This window comes from Haematobia irritans, chromosome 5 (assembly GCF_050003625.1).
Source record: "Haematobia irritans isolate KBUSLIRL chromosome 5, ASM5000362v1, whole genome shotgun sequence".
Taxonomy (NCBI): domain Eukaryota; kingdom Metazoa; phylum Arthropoda; class Insecta; order Diptera; family Muscidae; genus Haematobia; species Haematobia irritans.
Window position 1 is genome coordinate 17,372,253 of NC_134401.1, and position 26,351 is coordinate 17,398,603.

The 26,351-nt window shown below is 31.0% G+C and overlaps 3 protein-coding genes across 3 annotated transcripts; all 3 read right to left on the minus strand.

Moving 5' to 3' along the window:
• Window positions 1-4,864: 4,864 nt before the first annotated feature.
• LOC142239530 (uncharacterized) lies at window positions 4,865-5,535 on the minus strand. Its single transcript, XM_075311316.1, has 3 exons — window positions 5,470-5,535; window positions 5,075-5,404; window positions 4,865-5,008 (listed from the first exon to the last, which is right to left on the minus strand). Exons 1-3 carry the CDS (start codon window positions 5,533-5,535, stop codon window positions 4,865-4,867), a joined length of 540 nt encoding a protein of 179 aa, XP_075167431.1.
• Window positions 5,536-7,174: 1,639 nt separating this feature from the next.
• On the minus strand, window positions 7,175-7,836 carry LOC142239531 (uncharacterized). Its single transcript, XM_075311317.1, has 3 exons — window positions 7,780-7,836; window positions 7,388-7,708; window positions 7,175-7,321 (listed from the first exon to the last, which is right to left on the minus strand). The coding sequence occupies exons 1-3, from the start codon at window positions 7,834-7,836 to the stop codon at window positions 7,175-7,177; spliced, it is 525 nt and encodes a 174-aa protein (XP_075167432.1).
• A 9,277-nt stretch (window positions 7,837-17,113) lies between these two features.
• LOC142239532 (uncharacterized) lies at window positions 17,114-17,535 on the minus strand. Its single transcript, XM_075311318.1, has 2 exons — window positions 17,335-17,535; window positions 17,114-17,254 (listed from the first exon to the last, which is right to left on the minus strand). The coding sequence occupies exons 1-2, from the start codon at window positions 17,533-17,535 to the stop codon at window positions 17,114-17,116; spliced, it is 342 nt and encodes a 113-aa protein (XP_075167433.1).
• Between the last annotated feature and the right edge of the window lie 8,816 nt (window positions 17,536-26,351).

The following is a 26,351-nucleotide window of genomic DNA, read 5'->3' on the forward strand; positions in this document are numbered from 1 at the left end:
TTTACGTATTTTTTGTGAATATATTTTTTGTCGACAGGTATTAATTACATATTGATTTAATATATTAAATTTGTTTATGAAATAAAAAGTTATTAACGAGACAATATACCTAACAAAATTTCAAATTATACTTTTTATATATTCCATTGATCAATTTAAAAATTGTACAATATTGTTATTGCGTATTTAATGTAATATATTGAATTTGTTTTAAACTTTGAGTTTTTTTAATTGTAATGCATGAGATCGTACTAGAAATGTGGCTAAAATTGCTTAAATCGAAGTCTTATTAAGGTTTCTTAAACTGAAGTACAATCTTATTCACTTTCTTAAATCGAAGTACTGTGTTATTGAATTATTTTCTCTTACGTTTTTAGAGTTTTTTGCTAAGAGCAACGACTAAACCAACAAATAAAAAAAAAATTTTCGAGGGAATGGAGAATACTGAACACTTCCATAAACATTAAAATTATATTTGAATACAATTTGAAATCATTCAATTTAATTATTGAAGAAATTTGGAAAGTGGAAAGATGAGTGGCCCATAACACAAAATGGCCAATATCTCGGGTCCCCAGCGGGTCTGGAACACATGAGTTATGTGCTTGAGTAGATCTCGGTTTCTACTTTCATTCCACGTTGGTTTGGTCAGCCCACATATTTCCATTTGGAAGAAATTTGGAAAATTCTTTCCAGGATGAGTGGCCCATAACACAAAATGGCCAATATCTCGGGTCCCCAGCGATTCTGGACATGAGTTATGTGCTTGAGTAGATCTCGGTTTCTACTTTCATTCCACGTTGGTTTGGTCAGCCCACATATTTCCATTTGGAAGAAATTTGGAAATTTCTTTCCAGGATGAGTGGCCCATAACACAAAATGGCCAATATCTCGGCTCCCCAGCGGGTCTGGAACACATGAGTTATGTGCTTGAGTAGATCTCGGTTTCTACTTTCATTCCACGTTGGTTTGGTCAGCCCACATATTTCCATTTGGAAGAAATTTGGAAATTTCTTTCCAGGATGAGTGGCCCATAACACAAAATGGCCAATATCTCGGGTCCCCAGCGGGTCTGGAACACATGAGTTATGTGCTTGAGTAGATCTCGGTTTCTACTTCCATTCCACGTTGGTTTGGTCAGCCCACATATTTCCATTTGGAAGAAATTTGGAAATTTCTTTCCAGGATGAGTGGCCCAGAACACAAAGTGGGCAATATCTCGGCTCCCCAGCGGGTCTGGAACACAAGGCTTGTGTTGTTTGGTAGATCCCGATTTCTACTTCCATTCCCAGTTGGTTTTGTCAACCCACACTTGTTTGTTTGCAGTCTGTGACCCACTGTATAAAAGTGGCCATATCTCCACACCAGTGATTGTTATGGAGTATTGGTACGCCTTTTTGGATAGAGTTCGACCTATATTATACAATCTGATATATTATTTTAACTAATTTGCGCGTTTTGTGCATTTTGTTACAAATATTTTTTGACCATAAATCCATTATAATGTAACTTTAGTTCCAAATTTGACATATAGGGGGCGCTTATTTTGTGGTTTTATAACGAGATCCATTATAATTTATTTTCACACACATATAAACGGACCCCCAAATTTGGCTTGCGATTGCTCTAAGAGAAGCAAATTTCATCCGATCCGGCTGAAATTTGGTACATGGTGTCAGTATATAGTATCTAATGACCATGCAAAAATTGGTCGAAATCGGTCTATAATTATATATAGCCCCCATATAAACCGATCACCAGATTTGACCTTCGGAGCCTCTTGGAAGTCCAAAATTCATCTGATTCCGTTTATACTTGGTATGTGGTGTTAATATATGGCCTCGAACACCCTTGCAAAAATTGGTCGAAATCGGTCCATAATTATATATAGCCACCATATAAACCCATCCCCAGATTTGACCTCCGGAGCCCCTTGGAAGAGTAAAATTCATCCGATTCGGTTGCAATTTGGTACGTGATGTTAGTACATGATATCAAACAACCATGCATGAATTGGTTCATATCAGTCCATAATTATATATAACCCCCATATAAACCGATCCCCAGATTTGACCTCCGGTGCCTTTTGGAGAAGCAAAATTCATTCGATCTGATTGAAATTTGGTACATGGTGGTAGTATATGATATTTAACAACCATGTGAGTTGAAATTTGTGGATGACAGTCTTTCGTAGAAGTTTCTACGCAATCCATGGTGGAGGGTACATAAGATTCGGCCTGGCCGAACTTACATTTTCTACAGTAATAAAATTTTGACAAAATTTTCTATAGAAATAAAATTTTTACAAAATTTTCTATAGAAAGAAAATGTTGACAAAATTGTCTATAGAAATAAAATATTGACAAATTTTCTATAAAAATAAAATTTTCATAAAATCTTCTATGGAATTTGATAAAAATTTTCTATAGAAATAAAATTTTTACAAATTGTTCTGCAGAAAAAAAATTTTGACAAAATTGTGACATATTTGTCTATACAAATAAAATTTTGACAAAATTTTCGATAGAAATAAAATTTTGATAAAAGTATATAGAAATAAAATTTTGATAAAATTTTCTATGGAAATAAAATTTTGCTAAATTTTTTTTATAGAAATAAAATATTGACAAAATTGTCTATAGAAAAACAATTTTGATAAAATTTTCTATAGAAATACAATTTTGACAAAATTTTCTATAGAAATAAAATTTTGACAAAATTTTCTATAGAAATAAAATTTTCGCACAATTTTCTATAGAAATAAAATTTTGATAAAAAATTCTATAAAAATAAATTTTTGACATAATTGTGTATAGCAATAAAGTTTTGACAAACATTTTCTGTAGATATAAAATTTTGATAAAAATTCTATAAAAATAAAATTTTTACATAATTGTCTATAGCAATAAATTTTTGACAACATTTTATATAGGATTTCTATAGAAATAAAATTTTGATAAAATTCTATAGAAATACAATTTTTGAAAAATTGTATATAGGATTAAAATTTTGACAAAATTTTCTATTGACAAACATTTCTATAGAATTAATTTTGACAAAATTTTTTATAGAAATAAAATGTTGATAACATTTTTTATAGAAATAAAATTTTGATAACATTTTCTACAGTAATAAAATTTTGACAAAATTTTCTATAGAAATAAAATTTTTACAAAATTTTCTATAGAAAGCAAATGTTGACAAAATTGTCTATAGAAATAAAATATTGACAAATTCTCTATAAAAGTAAAATTTTGATAAAATCTTCTATGGAATTTGATAAAAATTTTCTATAGAAATAAAATTTTTACAAATTGTTCTGTAGAAATAAAATTTTGACAAAATTGTGACATATTTGTCTATACAAATAAAATTTTGACAAAATTTTCTATAGAAATAAAATTTTGATAAAAGTATCTATAGAAATAAAATTTTGATAAAATATAGAAATAAAATTTTGATAAAATTTTCTATGGAAATAAAATTTTGCTAAATGTTTTTTATAGAAATAAAATATTGACAAAATTGTCTATAGAAATACAATTTTGATAAAATTTTCTATAAAAATAAAATTTTGACAAAATTTTATATAGAAATAAAATTTTTGCACATTTTTCTATAGAAATAAAATTTTGATAAAAAATTCTATAAAAATAAGTTTTTGACATAATTGTGTATAGCAATAAAGTTTTGACAAACATTTTCTGTAGATATAAAATTTTGATAAAAAATTCTATAAAAATAAAATTTTTACATAATTATCTATAGCAATAAATTTTTGACAACATTTTGTATAGGATTTCTATAGAAATAAAATTTTGATAAAATTCTATAGAAATACAATTTTTGAAAAATTGTATATAGGATTAAAATTTTGACAAAATTTTCTATTGATAAACATTTCTATAGAATTAATTTTGACAAAATTTTCTATAGAAATAAAATGTTGATAACATTTTTTATAGAAATAAAATTTTGATAACATTTTCTACAGTAATAAAATTTTGACAAAATTTTCTATAGAAATAAAATTTTTACAAAATTTTCTATAGAAAGAAAATGTTGACAAAATTGTCTATAGAAATAAAATATTGACAAATTTTCTATAAAAATAAAATTTGGATAAAATCTTCTATGGAATTTGATAAAAATTTTCTATAGAAATAAAATTTTTACAAAGTGTTCTGTAGAAATAAAATTTTTACAAAATTGTGACATATTTGTCTATACAAATAAAATTTTGACAAAATTTTCTATAGAAATAAAATTTTGATAAAAGTATCTATAGAAATAAAATTTTGATAACATTTTCTATGGAAATAAAATTTTGCTAAATTTTTTATAGAAATAAAATATTGACAAAATTGTCTATAGAAGTACAATTTTGATAAAATTTTCTATAGAAATAGAATTTTGACAAAATTTTCTATAGAAATAAAATTTTGACAAAATTTTCTATAGAAATAAAATTTTCGCAAAATTTTCTATAGAAATAAAATTTTGATAAAAAATTCTGTAAAAATAAATTTTTGACATAATTGTGTATAGCAATAAAGTTTTGACAAACATTTTCTTTAGATATAAAATTTTGATAAAAAATTCTATAAAACTAAAATTTTTACATAATTGTCTGTAGCAATAAATTTTTGACAACATTTTCTATAGAAATAAAATATTGACAAAATTTTCTATAGAAATAACATTTTGACAACATTTTCTATGATAATAAAATTTTACTAATAATTCGACACAAAATATTAATCAAAATCTCTAATTTTTTATTTTCATAGTAGATATTTTAAATACAAATAAAAAAAATTAGAAAAGTTTTGTTTTTTCCTGTTTTAAAATGTTCTAGGACATTCTATGTTGCTTTGAATTCAATCCATATTTCGTGGCGCATTATCTTATCGACAGTATATTTGGTGATCACCTTGTATTGTCCTTTTGGTACGGGCAAAGGAAAACTCAATTTTCCAGCTGGAAAATTTTTTATTTTCAAATCATGCTAAAGAACACAAATACAAATAATTTATATATCAAAATTATTAATATATCTCTTCTCTATACTCACATTATAGGGACATGTATGATTAATATTTGTATAGGCAAATATGGTCTCATGAATCGTTTTCAGAAATTTAAATCTTTGCCGATTTTGCAGAAATGCACATGCATCCCAATCACCTTGGTATATTCTCAGTTGATTATTGGGTTGAAATAAACTGTTAAATTCAATACGTAACAACCAATTTCGCACCGGAATTTGTAATAGTTTAACATACAAATTTAAAATAGGATCTTTCATATTGTTGAATTTTATATTACAATCACCAAAATCGGTGAAATTATGATCATGAATGATACAGGTGATCTTTTGAGCATGTAGCATAACTCCCATAGTCTATAAGAAAATGGAATTTTATCCTGATTACCCTGATTTTTTATAAGTAACTTAATGTTTCTTACCTGGGGAGATTGTATAAGAAAAAATATCACAATATAGAACACGTGTGCAAAGATATTACGATTCATTTTGCCAAATGATGTCATTCAAAGCGATGATGAAATTGGTCTGCAAACCAATTTTCTGAACAATTAAATTTAGTTTTTGTTTTTATTTTTTTTACGGAATTTAAATGGACCCATTAAAATCAAGTGCTTTTGACTTTTTATTTGTCATTAAAATTTTTATACCCTCCACCATAGAATGGGGGTATATTAACTTTGTCATTCCGTTTGTAACACATCGAAATATTGCTTTAAGACCCCATAAAGTATATATATTCTGGGCCGTGGTGAAATTCTGAGTCGATCTGAGCATGTCCGTCCGTCCGTACGTCCGTCCGTCTGTTGAAATCACGCTAACTTCCGAACGAAACAAGCTATCGACTTGAAACTTGGCACAAGTAGTTGTTATTGATGTAGGTCGGATAGTATTGCAAATGGGCCATATCGGTCCATAATTATATATAGCCCCCATATAAACCGATCCCCCGATTTGGCTTGCGGAGCCTCTAAGAGAAGCAAATTTCATCCGATCCGGCTGAAATTTGGTACATGGTGTTAGTATATGGTCTCTAACAACCGTGCAAAAATTGGTCCATATCGGTCCATAATTATATATAGCCCTCATATAAACCGATCACCAGATTTGACCTCCGGAGCCTCTTGGAAGACCAAAATTCATCTGATTCAGTTGAAATTTGGTACGTGATGTTAATATATGGTCTCAAACACCCATGCAAAAATTGGTCGATATCGGTCCATAATTATATATAGGCCCCATATAAACCGATCCCCAGATGTGACCTCCGGAGCACTTTGGAAGACCAAAATTCATCTGATTCAGTTGAAATTTGGTACGTGATGTTAATATATGGTCTCAAACACCCATGCAAAAATTGGTCGATATCGGTCCATAATTATATATGGGCCCCATATAAACCGATCCCCAGATTTGACCTCCGGAGCCTCTTGGAAGACCAAAATTCATCTAATTCAGTTGAAGTTTGGTACGTGATGTTAATATATGGTCTCAAACACCCATGCAAAAATTGGTCGATATCGGTCCATAATTATATATAGGCCCCATATAAACCGATCCCCAGATTTGACCTCCGGAGCACCTTGGAAGAGCAAAATTCTTCTCATTCGGTTGAAATTTGGTACATGATGTTAGTATAGGGTATCCAACAACCATGCAGGAATTGGTTCCTATCAGTCCATAATAATATATAGCTCCCATATAAACCGATCCCCAGATTTGACCTCCGGTGCCTTTTGGAGAAGCAAAATTCATTCGATCTGGTTGAAATTTGGTACGTGGTGTTAGTATATGATATTTAACAACCATGTGAGTTGAAATTTGTGGATGACAGTCTTTCGTAGAAGTTTCTACGCAATCCATGGTGGAGAGTACATAAGATTCGGCCTGGCCGAACTTACGGCCGTATATACTTGTTTGTTTTTTTTTTAATTTCATAGAAATTTTGTTCAATTTTTTATTTCTGTAGAAAATTTTGTCAACATTTTATTTCTATAGAAATTTTGGTCAAAATTTTATTTCTATAGAAAATTTTGCCAAAATTTTATTTTTATATTTTTATATATGGAAAAATGAAGTAATTCTTAGTGGGAGAGAAAGATTTTGCAAAATCTATTTATATTATTTTTAATTCTTTATAACAAAAATCAAAGCAACAGATAAACGATTCTTAGCATCCACAATATAGGTATTCTTCAATTTATATTTTCCCGCAGGCAAAGGAATCGGAAAAGAATCGACTTTAGGTGAAAACTTCACAACTCGGATATCATGCTGGAAATAAGTATCAATCAGTCAAAATAAATTCAAAAATAAATGCGATAATTATTTCTTACTTACCGTATAGGGACAGGAGTGATTAATGTTTGAGTAGTCTTTCATGATGTCGTAAAAAATTCTCAATGCCCGATATTTATTGATACTGTTTAAGAATTTACAAACATCCCAGGTATTATTAAGTATTGCCACTGTCGTTCTCATTTCAAGGCGGGAAAATTCCATTTGCATAAATAAATTTGTTAAAGGTAATTTTTTTATATTTACTTCCAAAGATAGAGATTTGCCTGAACCATCTGGTTCGAGTAAACAATGGTTAAAATGCGAGAAAGTCTTGTCAATGGTGGTGCAAACCATATCGGTTAATTGTACTTTGATGAAATTCTAAATTTGATTAACATGGATTCAATTTAATTAACATGGATTTGTTTTTTTGTCACTTTTTTTTAGCCTACCTGTAAGGCAAATAAATTTAATAAAATTAATGAAATCAACAATTGATTTTTAGTCATTCTATTGAAATATAAAATACTACGCTTTCAATTGAAATTATTTATGAATGATATTATATATATACATATTTGGTAAACTAAATTCAAACTTTACTTGCCATTGAAATCATATGATACGTAATTGTTGTTCTTATTGATTAATGTTCGATATTTATATAATAATAATATAAATATCGTTACGGTTGAGAAATGTAATTACAGACATTTAAAAAAAATAATAATTATTGTTCAGATATCTGTATAAGTCAGCATATTAGGTGTCTGTCTGTCTAATCATTGTCATCTAGATGCTTTGTTTTAGTTCAAATAATGTATTTTAGATGTATCCCTAATAAGGGAACCTAATATGAAGTTTATTGATGGTACCCCTCGTATCACCGTCTCCAAAATTATTTGCGTAGTATTAAGTAGGAGTAGCAAACCACTGGAACCTTCCATCAATTTTTAAATGGATGAAGAGTTCACACATATCTCTAGGAGTTAAATTTTAGCAATATGGGGTAGCTGATATTTAATTTCTATGCTACCACCATAGGATCATGGGTTATTGATTTTTGTATTAATTAAAAAAATTGTTTAATCAATTAAATTTTTAATGAATATTTTCGAAAAATCATTAAAATTTTTATTGGAAATATTTTGGTGATTTTTGTTTTTTTTTTTGTAGCTTGGGGGTCTGAGACCAATATTTCGATGTGTTATATAACTACAGAAATATAATGGAGCCCAACGTGGGCTAATCTCACTAGATTAAAAACAGCAAAAAACAAAGTTTTCCAGTTTAGCAATTTCTATTAAATCTTTTAGCTGTTTATTCCATTGATATTGCCCCACGTTGGGTGCCATTATAATTCTGTAGTTATATAACACATCGAAATATTGGTCTCAGACACCCAAGCTACATAAAAAAACAAGAAATATAAACGGCCGTAAGTTCGGCCAGGCCGAATCTTATGTACCCTCCACCATGGTTTGCGTAGAAACTTCTACGAAATACTGTCATCCACAATCGAATTACTTGGGTTGTGGTATCTTAAATCGTTTTCTAAATTGTGAGTTAGTCCATACGTGGTATATATTAGACAAAAAAGGTATGTGTAGGTAAGTCTACAAATAATTACGAAACGATATGGACTTTTGCACGGTACATAGGGAGCCAGAATTGAAATATGGAGTCGCTTATATGGGGGCTATATACAATTATTGATATGGACTAATTTTTGTGTGATTGGGGATCGATTTATCTGAGGGCTATATATAACTATAGACCGATATGGACCTAGTTAGGCATGGTTGCTAATGGCCATATACTAGCACAAGGTACCAAATTTCAACTGACTCGGATGAAATTTGCTCCTCCAAGTGGCTCCAATACAAAATCTCGTTATCGGTTTATATGGGGGCTATATATGATTATGGACTGATATGGACCACCTTTGGCATGGTTGTTAAAATTCATGTACTAAATTCACGTACCAAATTTCAACCGAATTTGATGAATTTTGCTCTTCCAAGGGGCTCCGGAGGTCAAATCTGTGGAGCGGTTTATATGGGGGCTATTATGGACCGATTTCGACCAATGTTTGCATGGTTGTTAGAGACCATATATTAACACCACATACCAAATTTCAACCGAATCGGTTGAATGTTGCTCTTCCACGAGGCTCCGGAGGTCAAATCTGGGGATCGGTTTATATGGGGGCTATATATAATTATGGACCGATGTGAACCAATTTTTGCATGGTTGTTAGAGACCATATACCAACACCATGTACCGAATTTCAGCCGGATCGGATGAAATTTGTTTCTCTTAGAGGCTCCGCAAGCCAAATCTGGGGATCGGTTTATATGGGGGCTATATATAATTATTGGCCGATGTGGACCAACTTTTGCATGGTTATTAGAGACCATATACCAACACCATGTACCGAATTTCAGCCGGATCGGATGAAATTTGCTTCTCTTAGAGGCTCCGAAAGCCAAATCGGGGGATCGGTTTATATGGGGGCTATATATAGGTTAGGTTAGGTTAGGTTATGTGGCAGCCCGATGTATCAGGCTCACTTAGACTATTCAGTCCATTGTGATACCACAGTGGTGAACTTCTCTCTTATCACTGAGTGCTGCCCGATTCCATGTTAAGCTCAATGACAAGGGACCTCCTTTTTATAGCCGAGTCCGAACGGCGTTCCACATTCCAGTGAAACCACTTAGAGAAGCTTTGAAACCCTCAGAAATGTCACCAGTATTACTGAGGTGGGATAATCCACCGCTGAAAAACTTTTTGGTGTTCGGTCGTAGCAGGAATCGAACCCACGACCTTGTGTATGCAAGGCGGGCATGCTAACCATTGCACCACGGGCTATATATAATTATGAACCGATGTGGACCAATTTTTGCATGGTTGTTAGAGACGAACACCATGTACCAAATTTCAGCCGGATCGGATGAAATTTGCTTGTCTTAGAGGGTCTGAAAGCCAAATTTGGGGGTCCGTTTATATGGGGGCTATACGTAAAAGTGGACCGATATGGCCCATTTGCAATACCATCTGATCTACATCAATAACAACTACTTGTGCCAAGTTTCAAGTCGATAGCTTGTTTCGTTCGGAAGTTAGCGTGATTTCAACAGACGGACGGACGGACATGCTCAGATCGACACAGAATTTCACCACTACCCAGAATATATATATATATATACTTTATGGGGTCTTAGAGCAATAATTCGATGTGTTACAAACGGAATGACAAAGTTAATATATGATTTTCCGAAAATATTCATTAAAAAATTTAATTGATTAAACAAATTAGTAGCAATTAATTTCTTAATTGGATCAACGTTTTTTTTTTAATTCACTTTGGAAATTTGGATAATTAAAAATTAATTAATTTCGTTGTTGAATCCAAAAATCTTTTTTTTCTGTGTACTGATTTGAAACTTGGTATAAGTAGTTGTTATTGTTGTAGATCAGATGGTATTGTAAATGGGCCATACCACAAAACTTTTAGGTATAGCCTTCATATACCGATCTCCAGATTTGACTTCCGGACCCTCCGGGAAGAGCAAAGTACATGTGATCCGTTTTAAATGTTAGTATATGCCCTCTAAACACCATTTAAAATTTGGTCCATATTGGTTCATAATTATATATAACCCACATATAAATCGATCCTCAGATTAGACTACCAGAATCTCTTGGAGTAGTAGGTTTGATGTAATTCGGTTGAAATTCGGTACGTGATGTTAGTATATGCCTTCACAGAATTTCACGAAAATTTTTCCAATTAAAGTCTTGATTGAGTTTTAAAAAATATTCAATTAAAAATTTAATTGATTCAACAAATTTTTTAATTGAAACAAAAATCAACACAAAAGTAATACTATAAATTATTTTTTTTTAATTGACTTTCAATTAATTTTTATACCCTCCATCATAGGATGGGGGTATATTAACTTTGTCATTCCGTTTGTAACACATCGAAATATTGCTCTAAGACCCCATAAAGTATATATATTCTGGGTCGTGGTGAAATTCTGAGTCGATCTAAGCATGTCCGTCCGTCCGTCCGTCCGTCCGTCCGTCCGTCCGTCCGTCCGTCTGTTGAAATCACGCTAACTTCCGAACGAAACAAGCTATCGACTTGAAACTTGGCACAAGTCGTTGTTATCGATGTAGGTCGGATGGTATTGAAAATGGGCCATATCGGTCCACTTTTACGTATAGCCCCCATATAAAGGGACCCTCAGATTTGGCTTGTGGAGCCTCTAAGAGAAGCATATTTCATCCGATCCGGCTGAAATTTGGTACATGGTGTTGGTATATGGTCTCTAACAACCATGCAAAAATTGGTCCACATCGGTCCATAATTATATATAGCCCCCATATAAACCGATCCCCAGATTTGGCTTGTGGAGCCTCTAAGAGAAGCATATTTCATCCGATCCGGCTGAAATTTGGTATATGGTGTTGGTAGATGGTCTCTAACAATCATGCAAAAATTGGTTCACAGCGGTCTATAATTATATATAGCCCCCATATAAACCGACCCCCAGATTTGGCTTGTGGAGCCTCTAAGAGAAGCAAATTTCATCCGATCCAGCTGAAATTTGCTACATGGTGTTGGTAGATGGTCTCTAACAATCATGCAAAAATTAGTCCACATCGGTCCATAATTATATATAGACCCCATATAAACCGATCCCCAGATTTGGCTTGCGGAGCCTCAAAGAGAAGCAAATTTCATCCGATCCGGCTGAAATTTGGTACATGATGTTGGTATATGGTCTCTAACAACCATGCAAAAATTGGTCCACATCGGTCCATACTTATATATAGACCCCATATAAACCGATCTCCAGATTTGGCTTGCGAAGCCTCAAAGAGAAGCAAATTGCATCCGATCGGGTTGTAATTTTGAACATGGTGTTAGTATATGATCTTTAACAACCGTGCCAGAATTGGTCCATATCGGTCCATAATTATATATAGCCCCCATATAAAACGTTCTCCAGATTTGACCTCCGGAGCCTCTTGGAGGAGCAAAATTCATCCGATCCGGTTCAAATTAGGAACGTGGTGTTAGTATATGGTCGCTAACAACCATACAACAATTGGTCCAATCACACAAAAATTGGTCCATATCGGTTCATAATCATGGTTGCCACTAGAGCCAAAAATAATCTACCAAAATTTTATTATATAGACAATTTTGTCAAAATTTTATTTCTATAGAAAATTTTGTCAAAATTTTATTTCTAGAGAAAATTTTGTTAAAATTTTATTCGGTTCATAATAAAATTTTCATCATTGTCAAAATTTTATTTCTATAGAAAATTTTGTTCAAATTTTATTCGGTTCATAATCATGGTTGCCACTCGAACCAAAAATAATCTACCAAGTTTTTATTTCTATAGAATATTTTGTCAAAAGTCTATTTCTATAGAAAATTTTGTTAAAATTTTATTTCTGTAGAAATTTTTGTCAAAATTTTCTTTCTATAGAAAATTTTGTCAAATGTTTTATTTCTATAGAAAATTTTATTTCTATAGAAAATTTTGTTAAAATTTTATTTCTGTAGAAAATTTTGTCAAAATTGTATGTCTACTTTGTCAAACTGAATTATATACGTATTGGATCGATCTTTTTTGATTTAATATATACCACGTATGGACTTACATACAATTTAGAAGATGGTGTTAGGAGGTTTTAAGATACCTTGCACGCGTTACCGCAACTTAAGTAATTCGATTGTGGATGGCAGTGTTTAGAAGAAGTTTCTACGCAATCCATGATGGAGGGTACATAAGCTTCGGCCTGGCCGAACTTACGGCCGTATATACTTGTTTTAATTGATATTACCATTTCTGTGATTGAAGACATTTCAATTAAAAATTAATTGGATCAATTAATTTCGTGATTGAAGACAAACACATTTTTTGTGTGTTCTAAAACCATGCGAGGATAATCGCGATGTTATTTAGATGGTCCAAAATTGCTCTTGAAGCAGGTTTGAGCTGATCATATTTCTTCGCTGGGGTAATAGCCCAGAGATGGTGTCATCCACATAGACTACCTTCACCAATTTACCCTTCCATTGCAGGACATGGCTTCACGTTGGTCGAGCGCAATACTAGGGAGTTTCTGTGTCGTTTTATAAATCGATACACACCAGAAGTTAAGAAGAAGAAAAACGATCGACGTTTTCTCTTCCATTTCGGTGCATTGCTCCCCTGAAAATTAGTACGACCAACGTTTCCCCTTCCATTTCCGAACATGGCTCCCCTGAAGGGAATTTTTGGAAGCTAAGCCAAGAACATCTAAGCTAAGAACATCTCGGAAGAATATCTTGACGTTTCGACGCTTCGTGTGCAATAGCGTTTGTGACTGAGAGTGTTAAGACGTTTTGCCAAAAGACCCAGTTTGGAGCCCTGGAGGGAGCGAGAAAGTTTTTAAAGAAAAGTGTAATAAAAAATATTGACAAAAAAGTGAAATTGGTGAAAAAAGTACTTTTTTGGTTTTTAACCCTCTGTAGCTGATGTCGTAGTCTGACAGATATCGTGCGTATCTTCCTAAAGTACGAAACGTCGATCTTACCGCACTCAGTATATTTTCTGTTTATGCTCACACATCGATTAGTGTTAGGTTAATAATCATATGTTTTTATGTAAAATAAGGTCAACAACTTTTTGATCAGAAATATTAACGTAGGATATCAGTTTAGAAATGAAATCTGCTGGACCCCACGTCATTTATTTTGTAAAAATTGGACCACCTCAGCTACGGAGGGTTAAATTTCTTCATTCAAATGAACGTCCAAGGTACAACTTCTAAAGCAATGCAATGTACTTTAAAAACGGAGTACTTCCGTCCTATGTCAAACACATGTAAAATTCACTGGAGATGATCCTCTTTTGCAGTACTTCCGGATTCCGAATTTGGGGATCCAAAGTATTTGTTTGGAAGCTCTTTTTTATACCCTCCACCATAGGTTAGGGGTATATTAACTTAGTCATTCCGTTTGTAACACATCGAAATATTGCTCTAAGACCCCATAAAGTATATATATTCTGGGTCGTGGTGAAATTCTGAGTCGATCTGAGCATGTCCGTCCGTCCGTCTGTTGAAATCACGCTAACTTCCGAACGAAACAAGCTATCGACTTGAAACTTGGCACAAGTAGTTGTTATTGATGTAGGTCGGATGGTATTGCAAATGGGCCATATCGGTCCACTTTTTCGTATAGCCCCCATATAAACGGACCCCCAAATTTGGCTTGCGATCGCTCTAAGAGAAGCAAATTTCATCCGATCTGGCTGAAATTTGTTAGATCGTGTTAGTATATGGCCTCTAACAACCATGCAAAAATTGGTCCATATCGGTCCACTTTTTCGTATAGCCCCCATATAAACGGACCCCCAAATTTGGCTTGCGATCGCTCTAAGAGAAGCAAATTTCATCCGATCTGGCTGAAATTTGGTACATCGTGTTAGTATATGGCCTCTAACAACCATGCAAAAATTGGTCCACATCGGTCCATAATTATATATAGCCCCCATATAAACCGATCCCCCGATTTGGCTTGTGGAGCCTCTAAGAGAACCAAATTTCATCCGATCCAGCTGAAATTTGGTACATGGTGTTAGTATATGGTCTCTAACAACCATGCAAAAATTGGTCCACATCGGTCCATAATTATATATAGCCCCCATATAAACCGATCCCCCGATTTGGCTTGTGGAGCCTCTAAGAGAAGCAAATTTCATCGGATCCATCTGAAATTTGGTACATGGTATTGGTATATGTTCCCTAATGACCATGCAAAAATTGGTCCATATCGGTCCATAATTATATATATCCCCCATATAAACCGTTCCCCAGATTTGATCTCCGGAGCCTCTTGGAGGAGCAAAATTCATCCGATCCGGTTGAAATTTGCAACGTGGTGTTAGTATAAGGCCGCTAATATCCATGCCAAATTTGGTCCATATCGGTCTATAGTTATATATAGCCGATCCCCAGTCACACAAAAATTGGTCCATATCGGTTCATATTCATAGTTGCCACTCGAGCCAAAAATAATCTACCAAAATTTTATTTTTATAGAAAACATTGTCAAAATGTTATTTCTATAGAAAATTTTGTCAAAATTTTATTTCTATAGAAAATTTTGTCAAAATTTTATTTCTATAGCAAATTTTGTAAAAGTTTTATTTCTATAGAAAATTTTGTCAAAATTTTATTTCTATAGAAAATTTAGTCAAAATTTTATTTTTATAGAAAATGTTTTCCAAATTTTACTTTTATAGAAAATGTTGTCAAAATTTTATTTTGTCAAATTTTTATTTCTATAGAAACTTTAAACTTAATTATATACGTATTTAGTCGGCCTTTTTTAGTTTAATATATACTACGTATGGACTACCTTGCAATTTAGAGAAAATGTTGTCAAAATTTTATTTCTATAGATTTTTTTTTGAAAATTTTATTTCTATAGAAAATTTTGTCGAAATTTTATTTCTATAGAAAATTTTGTCAAATTTTTTTATATATAGAAAATTTTGTTAAGATTTTATTTCTATAGAAAATTTTGTCAAAATGTTATTTCTATAGACATTTTTTTCAAAATTTTATTTCTGTAGAAAATTTTTTCAAAATTTTATTTCTATAGAAAATTTTGTTAGACATTTATTTCTATAGAAAATTTTGTCAAAATTTTATTTCTATAGAAAATTTTGTCAATATTTTATTTCTATAGAAAATTGTGTCAACATTTTATTTCTATAGTAAATTTTGTCAAAATTTTATTTCTATAGAAAATTTTGTCAAAATTTTATTTCTAACGAATCTCTTGTGCAAAATTTCAAGCAAATCAGGGTAAAACTCTGGCTTCTGGGCCCATATAGGTGCATATCAGGCGAAAGATATATATGGGAGCTATATCTAAATCTGAATCGATTTCGATTTCTTCCAAAATCAATAGGGTTCTATTCTGACCCAAAGTACATACTTGTGCCCAATTTGAAGTCGATTGGACTAAAACTGCGACCTAGACTTTGGTCACAAAAATGTGTTCATAGACAGACGGACATGTATATATCGACTCAGGAGCCCACCCTGAGCATTTTTGTCAAGGACACCATGTGTCTATCTCGTCTCCTTCTGGGTGTTGCAAAAATATGCACTAACTTATAATACCCTGTTCCACAGTGTAGCCCAGGGTATAAAAGTAAAGAATTCTACCCATCCACCAACAACAACTACTTGTGCCACGTTTCAAGTTAATAGCTTGTTTCGTTCGGGAGTTAGCGTTACGTAATTTCACCACTACCAAAAAGAAATATACTTTATGGGGTCTGAGACCAATATATGGATGTGTTACAAACGGAATGACAAAGTTAATATACCCTTCTTCTTTGGCGAAGGGTATAAAAATATCTTCACACAAAAACGTATGGTGTTTTGAATTGCAATCTTCCCTATATATCGAAAACACTTTCCTTCGAAATTTTAGACAAACACAATTCCACTTTAGTGTAAAGTATATTCGTTGTGAGAAATTAAAGCCAAATTTATGGCAAATGATGCAAATTTTGCCTGGTATCCTTTTTATTTTTAAAGAAAGAAATTTTTATTTAGCTGAAGCAGAAAACTTTGTTAGCCTAACATTTCGTTCCTATGAGAATAAAACTCTTTCAGTATGTGTATCCTGAAATTACTTCTTTAATTAATTTATTTTCCTTGTAGATAAATAGAACATTGATATCACTAAATTGATTACACTTTTATATCGACGTCGAAGTTGAGCTTCTTCTGACCATTAACTGAAAATCCGATTTTCGCTATATAAACTCCAGGTAAAGTGGGAAATGGTACTTTATTGCGATCAAAATATAAATTTTTCCCAATAATATCATGCTGTAGACATCAAAAACAAACAAAAAATCACTTATTATGATCTAATTTCGTTTTCTAAAATGATTCAATGGTTCTCTTACGTTATACGGACACGTATGATTGATATTGACAAATTGAGCTATGAGTTTGTGCAGGTGACCAAAGGCCAAAGATCGTTTACGATTTGCCAACAATTTGCAAGCATCCCATGTGGCATCAGTTATCGTCATTGAAGGAACGTTCGGTGATGTATAATTTATCTCAAGTTGTACCATACAGTTCGTTACGGGCAACTGGAACATTTTGATGTAAAATGACAATAGCGGTCCGTTTTTCATATTTTGGGTCAAATTGCAATATTCAAAGCGTCCAAAGTCTTTGGCATGCATGGTACATTTAACACTCTGTATTCCGGCCATAGACTTAAATTGTTGAGGTTTGTAGAGGTGTAAACGAATTAGTTTGTAATGTAACAGAGCACAACATAAAAATTACCTCTTGACATAGTAATCCCCAAATTAAGTGAAGTATTATTTTACGCAGTAGTATTTTATACCCCATAGTTAATCGCAGGAATAATAAGATTCCAATGAGTGCAAACATTTTTGCTTTCACTTAAAATAATAACGATCCTACCAATAATTATCCAAATTGGAGGATTAATCATTTTGCAATGATTAAAAAAAAAAAAATAAGGCTCTTTAAAAAATCATTTAATTTTTATACCAACCACCATAGAATGGTGATGGGGGTATAATAAATTTGTCTGTCCGTTTGTAACCACGGTTGCCACTCGTGGCTTAAACTTAAAAAATCGTCTGTTTAAATTTTTTGATGATTTTTTTTTTTTAATTTTATTTCTATAGAAAATTTTGCCAAAATTTAATTTCTATGGAAAAATTTGTCAAAATTTAATTTGTTTCTATAGAAAATTTTGCCAAAATTTTATTTCTATAGAAATAAAATTTTGGCAAATTTTTATTTCTATAGAAAAATTTGCCAAAATTTTATTTCTATAGAAAATTTTGCCAAAATTTTATTTTTATAGAACATTTTGTCAAAAATTTATTTCTATAGAAAAATTTTGCCAACATTTTATTTCTATAGAAAATTTTGCCAAAATTTTATTTTTATAGAACATTTTGTCAAAATTTTATTCCTATAGAGAAATTTTGCCAACATCTTATTTCTATAGAAAAATTTTGCCAACATTTTATTTCAATAAATAATTTTGGCAAAATTTTATTTTTATAGAAAATTTTTTTAAAATTTTATTTTTATAGAATATTTAGTCAAAATTTTATTTCTATAGAAAAATTTTGCCAACATTTTATTTCTATAGAAAATTTTTGCCAACATTTTATTTCTATAAAAAAATTTGCAAAATTTTATTTTTATAGAAAATTTTGTCATAGAGAAATTTTGCCAACATCTTATTTCTATAGAAAAATTTTGCCAACATTTTATTTCAATAAAAAATTTTGGCAAAATTTTATTTTTATAGAAAATTTTGTCAAAACTTTATTTTTATAGAACATTTTGTCAAAATTTTATTTCTATAGAAAATTTAGCCAACATTGTATTTTTATAGAACATTTTGTCAAAAATTTATTTCTATAGAAAAATTTTGCCAACATTTTATTTCTATAGAAAATTTTGCCAAAATTTTATTTTTATAGAACATTTTGTCAAAATTTTATTCCTATAGAGAAATTTTGCCAACATCTTATTTCTATAGAAAAATTTTGCCAACATTTTATTTCAATAAATAATTTTGGCAAAATTTTATTTTTATAGAAAATTTTGTCAAAATTTTATTTTTATAGAATATTTAGTCAAAATTTTATTTCTATAGAAAAATTTTGCCAACATTTTATTTCTATAGAAAAATTTTGCCAACATTTTATTTCTATAGAAAAATTTTGCCAACATTTTATTTCTATAAAAAAATTTGCAAAATTTTATTTTTATAGAAAATTTTGTCATAGAGAAATTTTGCCAACATCTTATTTCTATAGAAAAATTTTGCCAACATTTTATTTCAATAAAAAATTTTGACAAAATTTTATTTTTATAGAAAATTTTGTCAAAACTTTATTTTTATAGAACATTTTGTCAAAATTTTATTTCTATAGAAAAATTTTGCCAACATTTTATTTCTATAGAAAATTTTGGCAAAATTTTATTTTTATAGAATATTTTGTCAAAATTTTATTTCTATAGAAAAATTTTGCCAACATTTTATTTCTATAGAAAAATTTTGCCAACATTTTATTATTATAAAAAATTTTGTCAAAATTTTATTTTTCAAGAAAATTTTGCCAAAATTTTATTTCTATAGAAAATTTTGCCAACATTTTATTTCTATGGGAAATTTTGGCTAAATTTTATTTCTATAGAAAATTTTGCCAAAAATTTATTTTTATAGAACATTTTGTCAAAATTTTATTTCTATTGAAAATTTTTCCAACATTTTATTTTTATTGAACATTTTGTCAAAATGTTATTTTTGTAGAAAAATTTTACCAACATTTTATTTCTATAGAAAATTTTGCCAAAATTTTATTTTTATAGAAAATTTTGCTAACATTTTATTTCTATAGAAAAATTTTGCCAACATTTTATTTCTATATAAAAATTTTGCCAACATTTTATTATTATAAAAAATTTTGTCAAAATTTTATTTTTCAAGAAAATTTTGCCAAAATTTTATTTCTATAGAAAATTTTGCCAACATTTTATTTCTATGGGAAATTTTGGCTAAATTTTATTTCTATAGAAAATTTTGCCAAAATTTTATTTTTATAGAACATTTTGTCAAAATTTTATTTCTATAGAAAATTTTTCCAACATTTTATTTTTATTGAACATTTTGTCAAAATTTTATTTTTGTAGAAAAATTTTACCAACATTTTATTTCTATAGAAAATTTTGCCAAAATTTTATTTTTATAGAAAATTTTGCCAACATTTTCTTTCTATAGACAAATTTTGCCAACATTTTATTTCTATAGAAAATTTTGCCAACATTTTGTTTCTATAGAAAATTTTGCCAACATTTTATTTCTATAGACAAATTTTGCCAACATTTTATTTCTGTGGAAAAATTTGTCAAAATTTTATTACTATAGAAAAATTAGCCAAGATTTTATTTCTATAGAAAAATTTGCCAAAATTTTATTTCTGTAGAAAAATTTGCCAAAATCTTATTTCTATAGAAAAATTAGCCAAGATTTTATTTCTATAGAAAAATTTGCCAAAAATTTTATTTCTAATGAAAATTTTGTCAAAATTTTATTTCTATAGAAATATCTGCCAAAATTTCATTTCTATAGAAAAATTTGCCAAATATTGTGTCTATAGAAAATGTTGTCAAAGTGTTTGTTTCTATAGATAATTGTGCTAAAATTTTATTTCTATAGAAAATTTTGTCAAAATTTTATTTCTAATGAAAATTTTGTCAAAATTTTATTTCTATAGACAATTTTGTCAAAATTTTATTTCTATAGAAAAATTAGCCAAGATTTTATTTCTATAGAAAAATTTGCCAAAATTTTATTTCTGTAAAAATAAAATAGAAAATTTTGCTAACATTTTGTGTCTATAGAAAATTTTGCCAACATTTTATTTCTATAGACAAATTTTGCCAACATTTTATTTCTGTGGAAAAATTTGCCAAAATTTTATTTCTATAGAAAAATTAGCCAAGATTTTATTTCTGTAGAAAAATTTGCCAAAAATTTTATTTCTAATGAAAATTTTGTCAAAATTTTATTTCTATAGAAATATTTGCCAAAATTTCATTTCTATAGAAAAATTTGCCAAATATTGTATCTATAGAAAAGTTGTCAAAGTTTTTGTTTCTATAGATAATTGTGCTAAAATTTTATTTCTATAGAAAATTTTGTCAAAATTTTATTTCTAATGAAAATTTTGTCAAAATTTTTTTCTAGAAAAAAATTTGCCAAATATTATATCTATAGAAAGTTTTGTCAAAATTTTTGTTTGTTTTATTTCTATGGAAACTTTTGGCAAAATTTTATTTCTATAAAAAATTTAAGTACTTCTTAAATGGAGAGAAATATTTTGCAAAATCTACCACAACATCTGCCAAAATTTACTCTAGAAAATTTTGTCCAAATTTTATTTCTAATGAAAATTTTTTCAAAATTCCATTTCTATAGAAAATTTTGTCAAAATTTTATTTCTAATGAAAATTTTCTCAAAATTTTATTTCTAGAGAAAACTTTGCCAAAAATTTTATTTCTAAGGAAAAGTTTGCCAAAATTTTATTTCTTTAGAAGATTTTGTCAAAATTTTATTTCTATAGAATTTTATATAAAACGCTTATTTTTCTAACTCCCGAAGCAATTTTAAGTTCAAACTTTTGTTTCTATGGTTTCAACAATATATATTTCAAAACTTCTTATTTTTATCAACAAATTTACTCTATGGTGGTTTCTTGTCCGGAAAAGAGTTCGTTATTACAAAACTATTAATTTTATCCATGGTGGTGGGTATTTAAGATTCGGTCGGGCCGGTTGTTTTTTATTGTAATTTTGTGATGGCAAAAATTAATAAAAACAAGTATATTCAGCAGTAAGTTCGGCCGGGCCGAATCTTACATCCCCACCACCATGAAACAAATATTATAATTCCTTTGAACATTTCGGGGGGGTTTGATCACAGATATTTCCCCAAGCAGATCAGTTCAACCAGTACACTTCCCGAAGATAAATGTAAAGATTTTACCTATGAAGACTAGATCAGATTTTGGATTTATAAGATCCGTTTTTTGTTTGAGTTTTAGAGGAATCATAAACATCTCTTGTATGTGTGCTGATGAAATAACGCCTTGATTTCAAATCTAAAATATGTAGATTTTTACCCCAATTATTTAAATGATTTCGAGAAGTAAAATCTGGTAATTTTACAATCAGTTTCCAGTAATTTTCATCATCAGTGCACCTTCGTACTCTCAAGATCTGAAGTCGGTTTATATGGAGGCCTTACAAAATGGACCGATAAAAACTAAATCATATACACTTTTTTGTGGATCTAAAATGCCAGCATATTTTCAATTTGTGGCAAATCGGATAAAAGCTAAAATTTCTAGAAACCCTAGGAGTTAAATCGAGAGATCTGTCTAATGGAGGCTATGCCAAAAATATTGAGGGATACACATAATATTCAGCACATTTAATTGTAGTTCTAGAATCTAGACCCCATATCGGAGGGCCGGTTTATATGGGGGATATACCAAAACATGAACCGATACTCACCATTTTCGGCACACCTCTTTATGGTCCTAGAATACCTCTAGATTTCCAATTCCAGGCAAATTGAAAAAAAAACTACGGATTCTAGAAGCCCAAGAAGTAAAATCGAGAGATCGGTCTGTATGGGGGCTATACCAAAACATGGTCCGAGAATACCTCCTAGAATACCTCTAGATTTCCAATTTATATCAAAACATGGTCCGATAATCACCATTTTCACCGCTTTATGGTCCTAGACTACCTCTAGAATTCCAATTTCAGGCAAATTGGATAAAAACTACGGTTTCTATAAGCTCAAGACCCAAATCGGGGGATCGGTTTATATGAGAGCTATATCAAAACCTGGACCGTTTTAGCCCATCTTCGAACTTGGCCAGCGTGTAGACAAAAGACGATTCTGTGCCAAATTTCAGGACTATAGCTCCTTTATTGAAGACTGTAGCGTGATTAAAACAGACAGCCAGACAGGCAGATGGACATGGTTATACCGTCTTAGAATTTCTCCCTGATCAAGAATATATATACTTTATATAGTCGGAAATCGATATTTCGATGTGTTACAAACTGAATGACAAACTTATTATACCCCCATTCTATGGTGGTGGATATAAAAAGGTTTTGGTTTCAATCATGAAATTAATTTCTAATTTAAATGGCTTCAATCACGGTATCAATTAAAACACAAAAATAATTTAAGTGTTCAAATTAATTTATTTTATCAAAAAAAATATCAAAAAATAAATCTTAAGTGAATGTAAATAATATATGTATATAAAGTTAAGTAATTAATTGACTCAATTATTTTTTTTTTTTTTGATAAAAAAGAAAGCAAAAAAATATATTTTAATAATAAATTATATTTTTTATATTTAAAAAATATAATTTATTTGTTGAAACATAATTTATATATAATAATCGGGAGGTCAGTCTATATGGGGGCTATAGGAAAACTTTGACCGATATACCCCATATTCGTCACACTTATTTAAGGGCCTAAAAATTTCCAATTTCGTCCAAGACGTATCAAATTGGCCTTCGCAGATGCTCAAGAAGTCAAACCGGTAGATAAGTCCATATGAGAGCTCTACCAAAATATGGACCGATACATAGCATATTTGGCGTAACTATTTTAGGGCAACTAAAATACCTATAGATTTCCCATTTCAGGCTAATCGGATAAAAATTGTAGTGTCTTGACCCCACCATTCTATGATTGTGGGTACAAAAAAAAACAAGAATATACGGCCGTAACTTCGGTTAGTCCGAAGCTTATGTACCGTCCACCATGGATTGCGTAGAAACTTCTACTGAAGACTGTCATCCACAATCGAATTACTTGGGTTGCGGTAACACTTGCCGATGGCAAGGTATCTTAAAACTTCCTAACACGGTCTTCTAAATTACAAGGTAGTCCATACGTAGTATATATTAAACCAAAAAGGCCTATTAAATACGTATATAATTAAGTTTAAAGTTTCTATAGAAATAAAATTTTGACAAAATAAAATTTTGACAACATTTTCTATAGAAGTAAAATTTGGAAAAAAAAATTTCTATAGAAATAAAATTTGGGAAAAATTTTCTATAGAAATAAAATTTTGACAACATTTTCTATAGAAATAAAATTTTGACAAAATTTTCTATAGAAATAAAATTTTGACAACATTTTCTATAGAAATAAAATTTTTACAAAATTTTCTATAGAAATAAAATTTTTACAAAATTTTCTATAGAAATAAAATTTTGACAATGTTTTCCATAAAAATAAAATTTTGGTAAATTATTTTTGGCTCGAGTGGCAACCATGAATATGAACCGATATGGACCAATTTTTGTGTGATTGGGGATCGGCTATATATAACTATAGACCGATATGGAACAATTTTGGCATAGGTATTAGCGGCCTTATAAAGGGTGATTCTTTTGAGGTTAGGATTTTCATGCATTAGTATTTGACAGATCACGTGGGATTTCAGACATGGTGTCAAAGAGAAAGATGCTCAGTATGCTTTGACATTTCATCATGAATAGACTTACTAACGAGCAACGCTTGCAAATCATTGAATTTTATTACCAAAATCAGTGGCAGAAAATCCGCTTTTTTATCGACAAATTTTGTTCAGCGATGAGGCTCATTTCTGGTTGAATGGCTACGTAAATAAGCAAAATTGCCGCATTTGGAGTGAAGAGCAACCAGAAGCCGTTAAAGAACTGCCCATGCATCCCGAAAAATGCACTGTTTGGTGTGGTTTGTACGCTGGTGGAATCATTGGACCGTATTTTTTCAAAGATGCTGTTGGACGCAACGTTACGGTGAATGGCGATCGCTATCGTTCAATGCTAACAAACTTTTTGTTGCCAAAAATGGAAGAACTGAACTTGGTTGACATGTGGTTTCAACAAGATGGCGCTACATGCCACACAGCTCGCGATTCTATGGCCATTTTGAGGGAAAACTTCGGAGAACAATTCATCTCAAGAAATGGACCGGTAAGTTGGCCACCAAGATCATGCGATTTGACGCCTTTAGACAATTTTTTGTGGGGCTACGTCAAGTCTAAAGTCTACAGAAATAAGCCAGCAACTATTCCAGCTTTGGAAGACAACATTTCCGAAGAAATTCGGGCTATTCCGGCCGAAATGCTCGAAAAAGTTGCCCAAAATTGGACTTTCCGAATGGACCACCTAAGACGCAGCCGCGGTCAACATTTAAATGAAATCATCTTCAAAAAGTAAATGTCATGAACCAATCTAACGTTTCAAATAAAGAACCGATGAGATTTTGCAAATTTTATGCGTTTTTTTTAAAAAAAAAGTTATCAAGCTCTTAACAAATCACCCTTTACTAACTAACTTACTAACTAATTTTGCTCCTCCAAGAGGCTCCGGAGATCAAATCTGGGGAACGGTTTATATGGGGGCTATATACAATTATGGACCGATATGGACCAATTCTTGCGTGTTTGTTAGAGACCACATTCTAACACCATGTTCCAAATTTTAACCGGATCGGATGAATTTTGCTCCTCCAAGAGGCTCCGGAGGACAAATCTGGGAATCGATTTATATGGGGGCTATATATAATTATGGACCGATATGGACCAATTTTTGCATGGTCATTAGATAACATATACCAGTACCATGTACCAAATTTCAGGCGGATCGGATGAAATTTGCTTCTCTTAGAGGCTCCGCAAGCCAAATCGGGGGATCGGTTTATATGGGGGCTATATATAATTATGGACCGATGTGGACCAATTTTTGCATGGTCATTAGAGACCATATACTAACACCATGTACCCAATTTCAACCGGATCGGATGAAATTTGGTTCTCTTAGAGGCTCCGTAAGCCAAATCGGGGGATCGGTTTATATGGGGGCTATATATAATTATAGACCGATGTGGACCAAATTTTGCATGGTCATTGGAGAACATATACCAACACCATGTACCAAATTTCAGGTGGATCGGATGAAATTTGCTTCGCTTAGAGGCTCCGCAAGCCAAATCGGGGGATCGGTTTATATGGGGGCTATATATAATTATGGACCGATGTGGATCAATTTTTGCATGGTTGTAAGAGATCACATACTAACACCATGTACCAAAGTTCAGCCGGATCGGATGAAATTTACTTCTCTTAGAGGCTCCGAAAGGAAAATCTGGGGATCGGTTTATATGGGGGCTATATATAATTATAGACCGATGTGGACCAAATTTTGCATGGTCATTGGAGAACATATACCAACACCATGTACCAAATTTCAGCCGGATCGGATGAAATTTGCTTCTCTTAGAGGCTCCGCAAGTCAAATCGGGGGATCGGTTTATATGGGGGC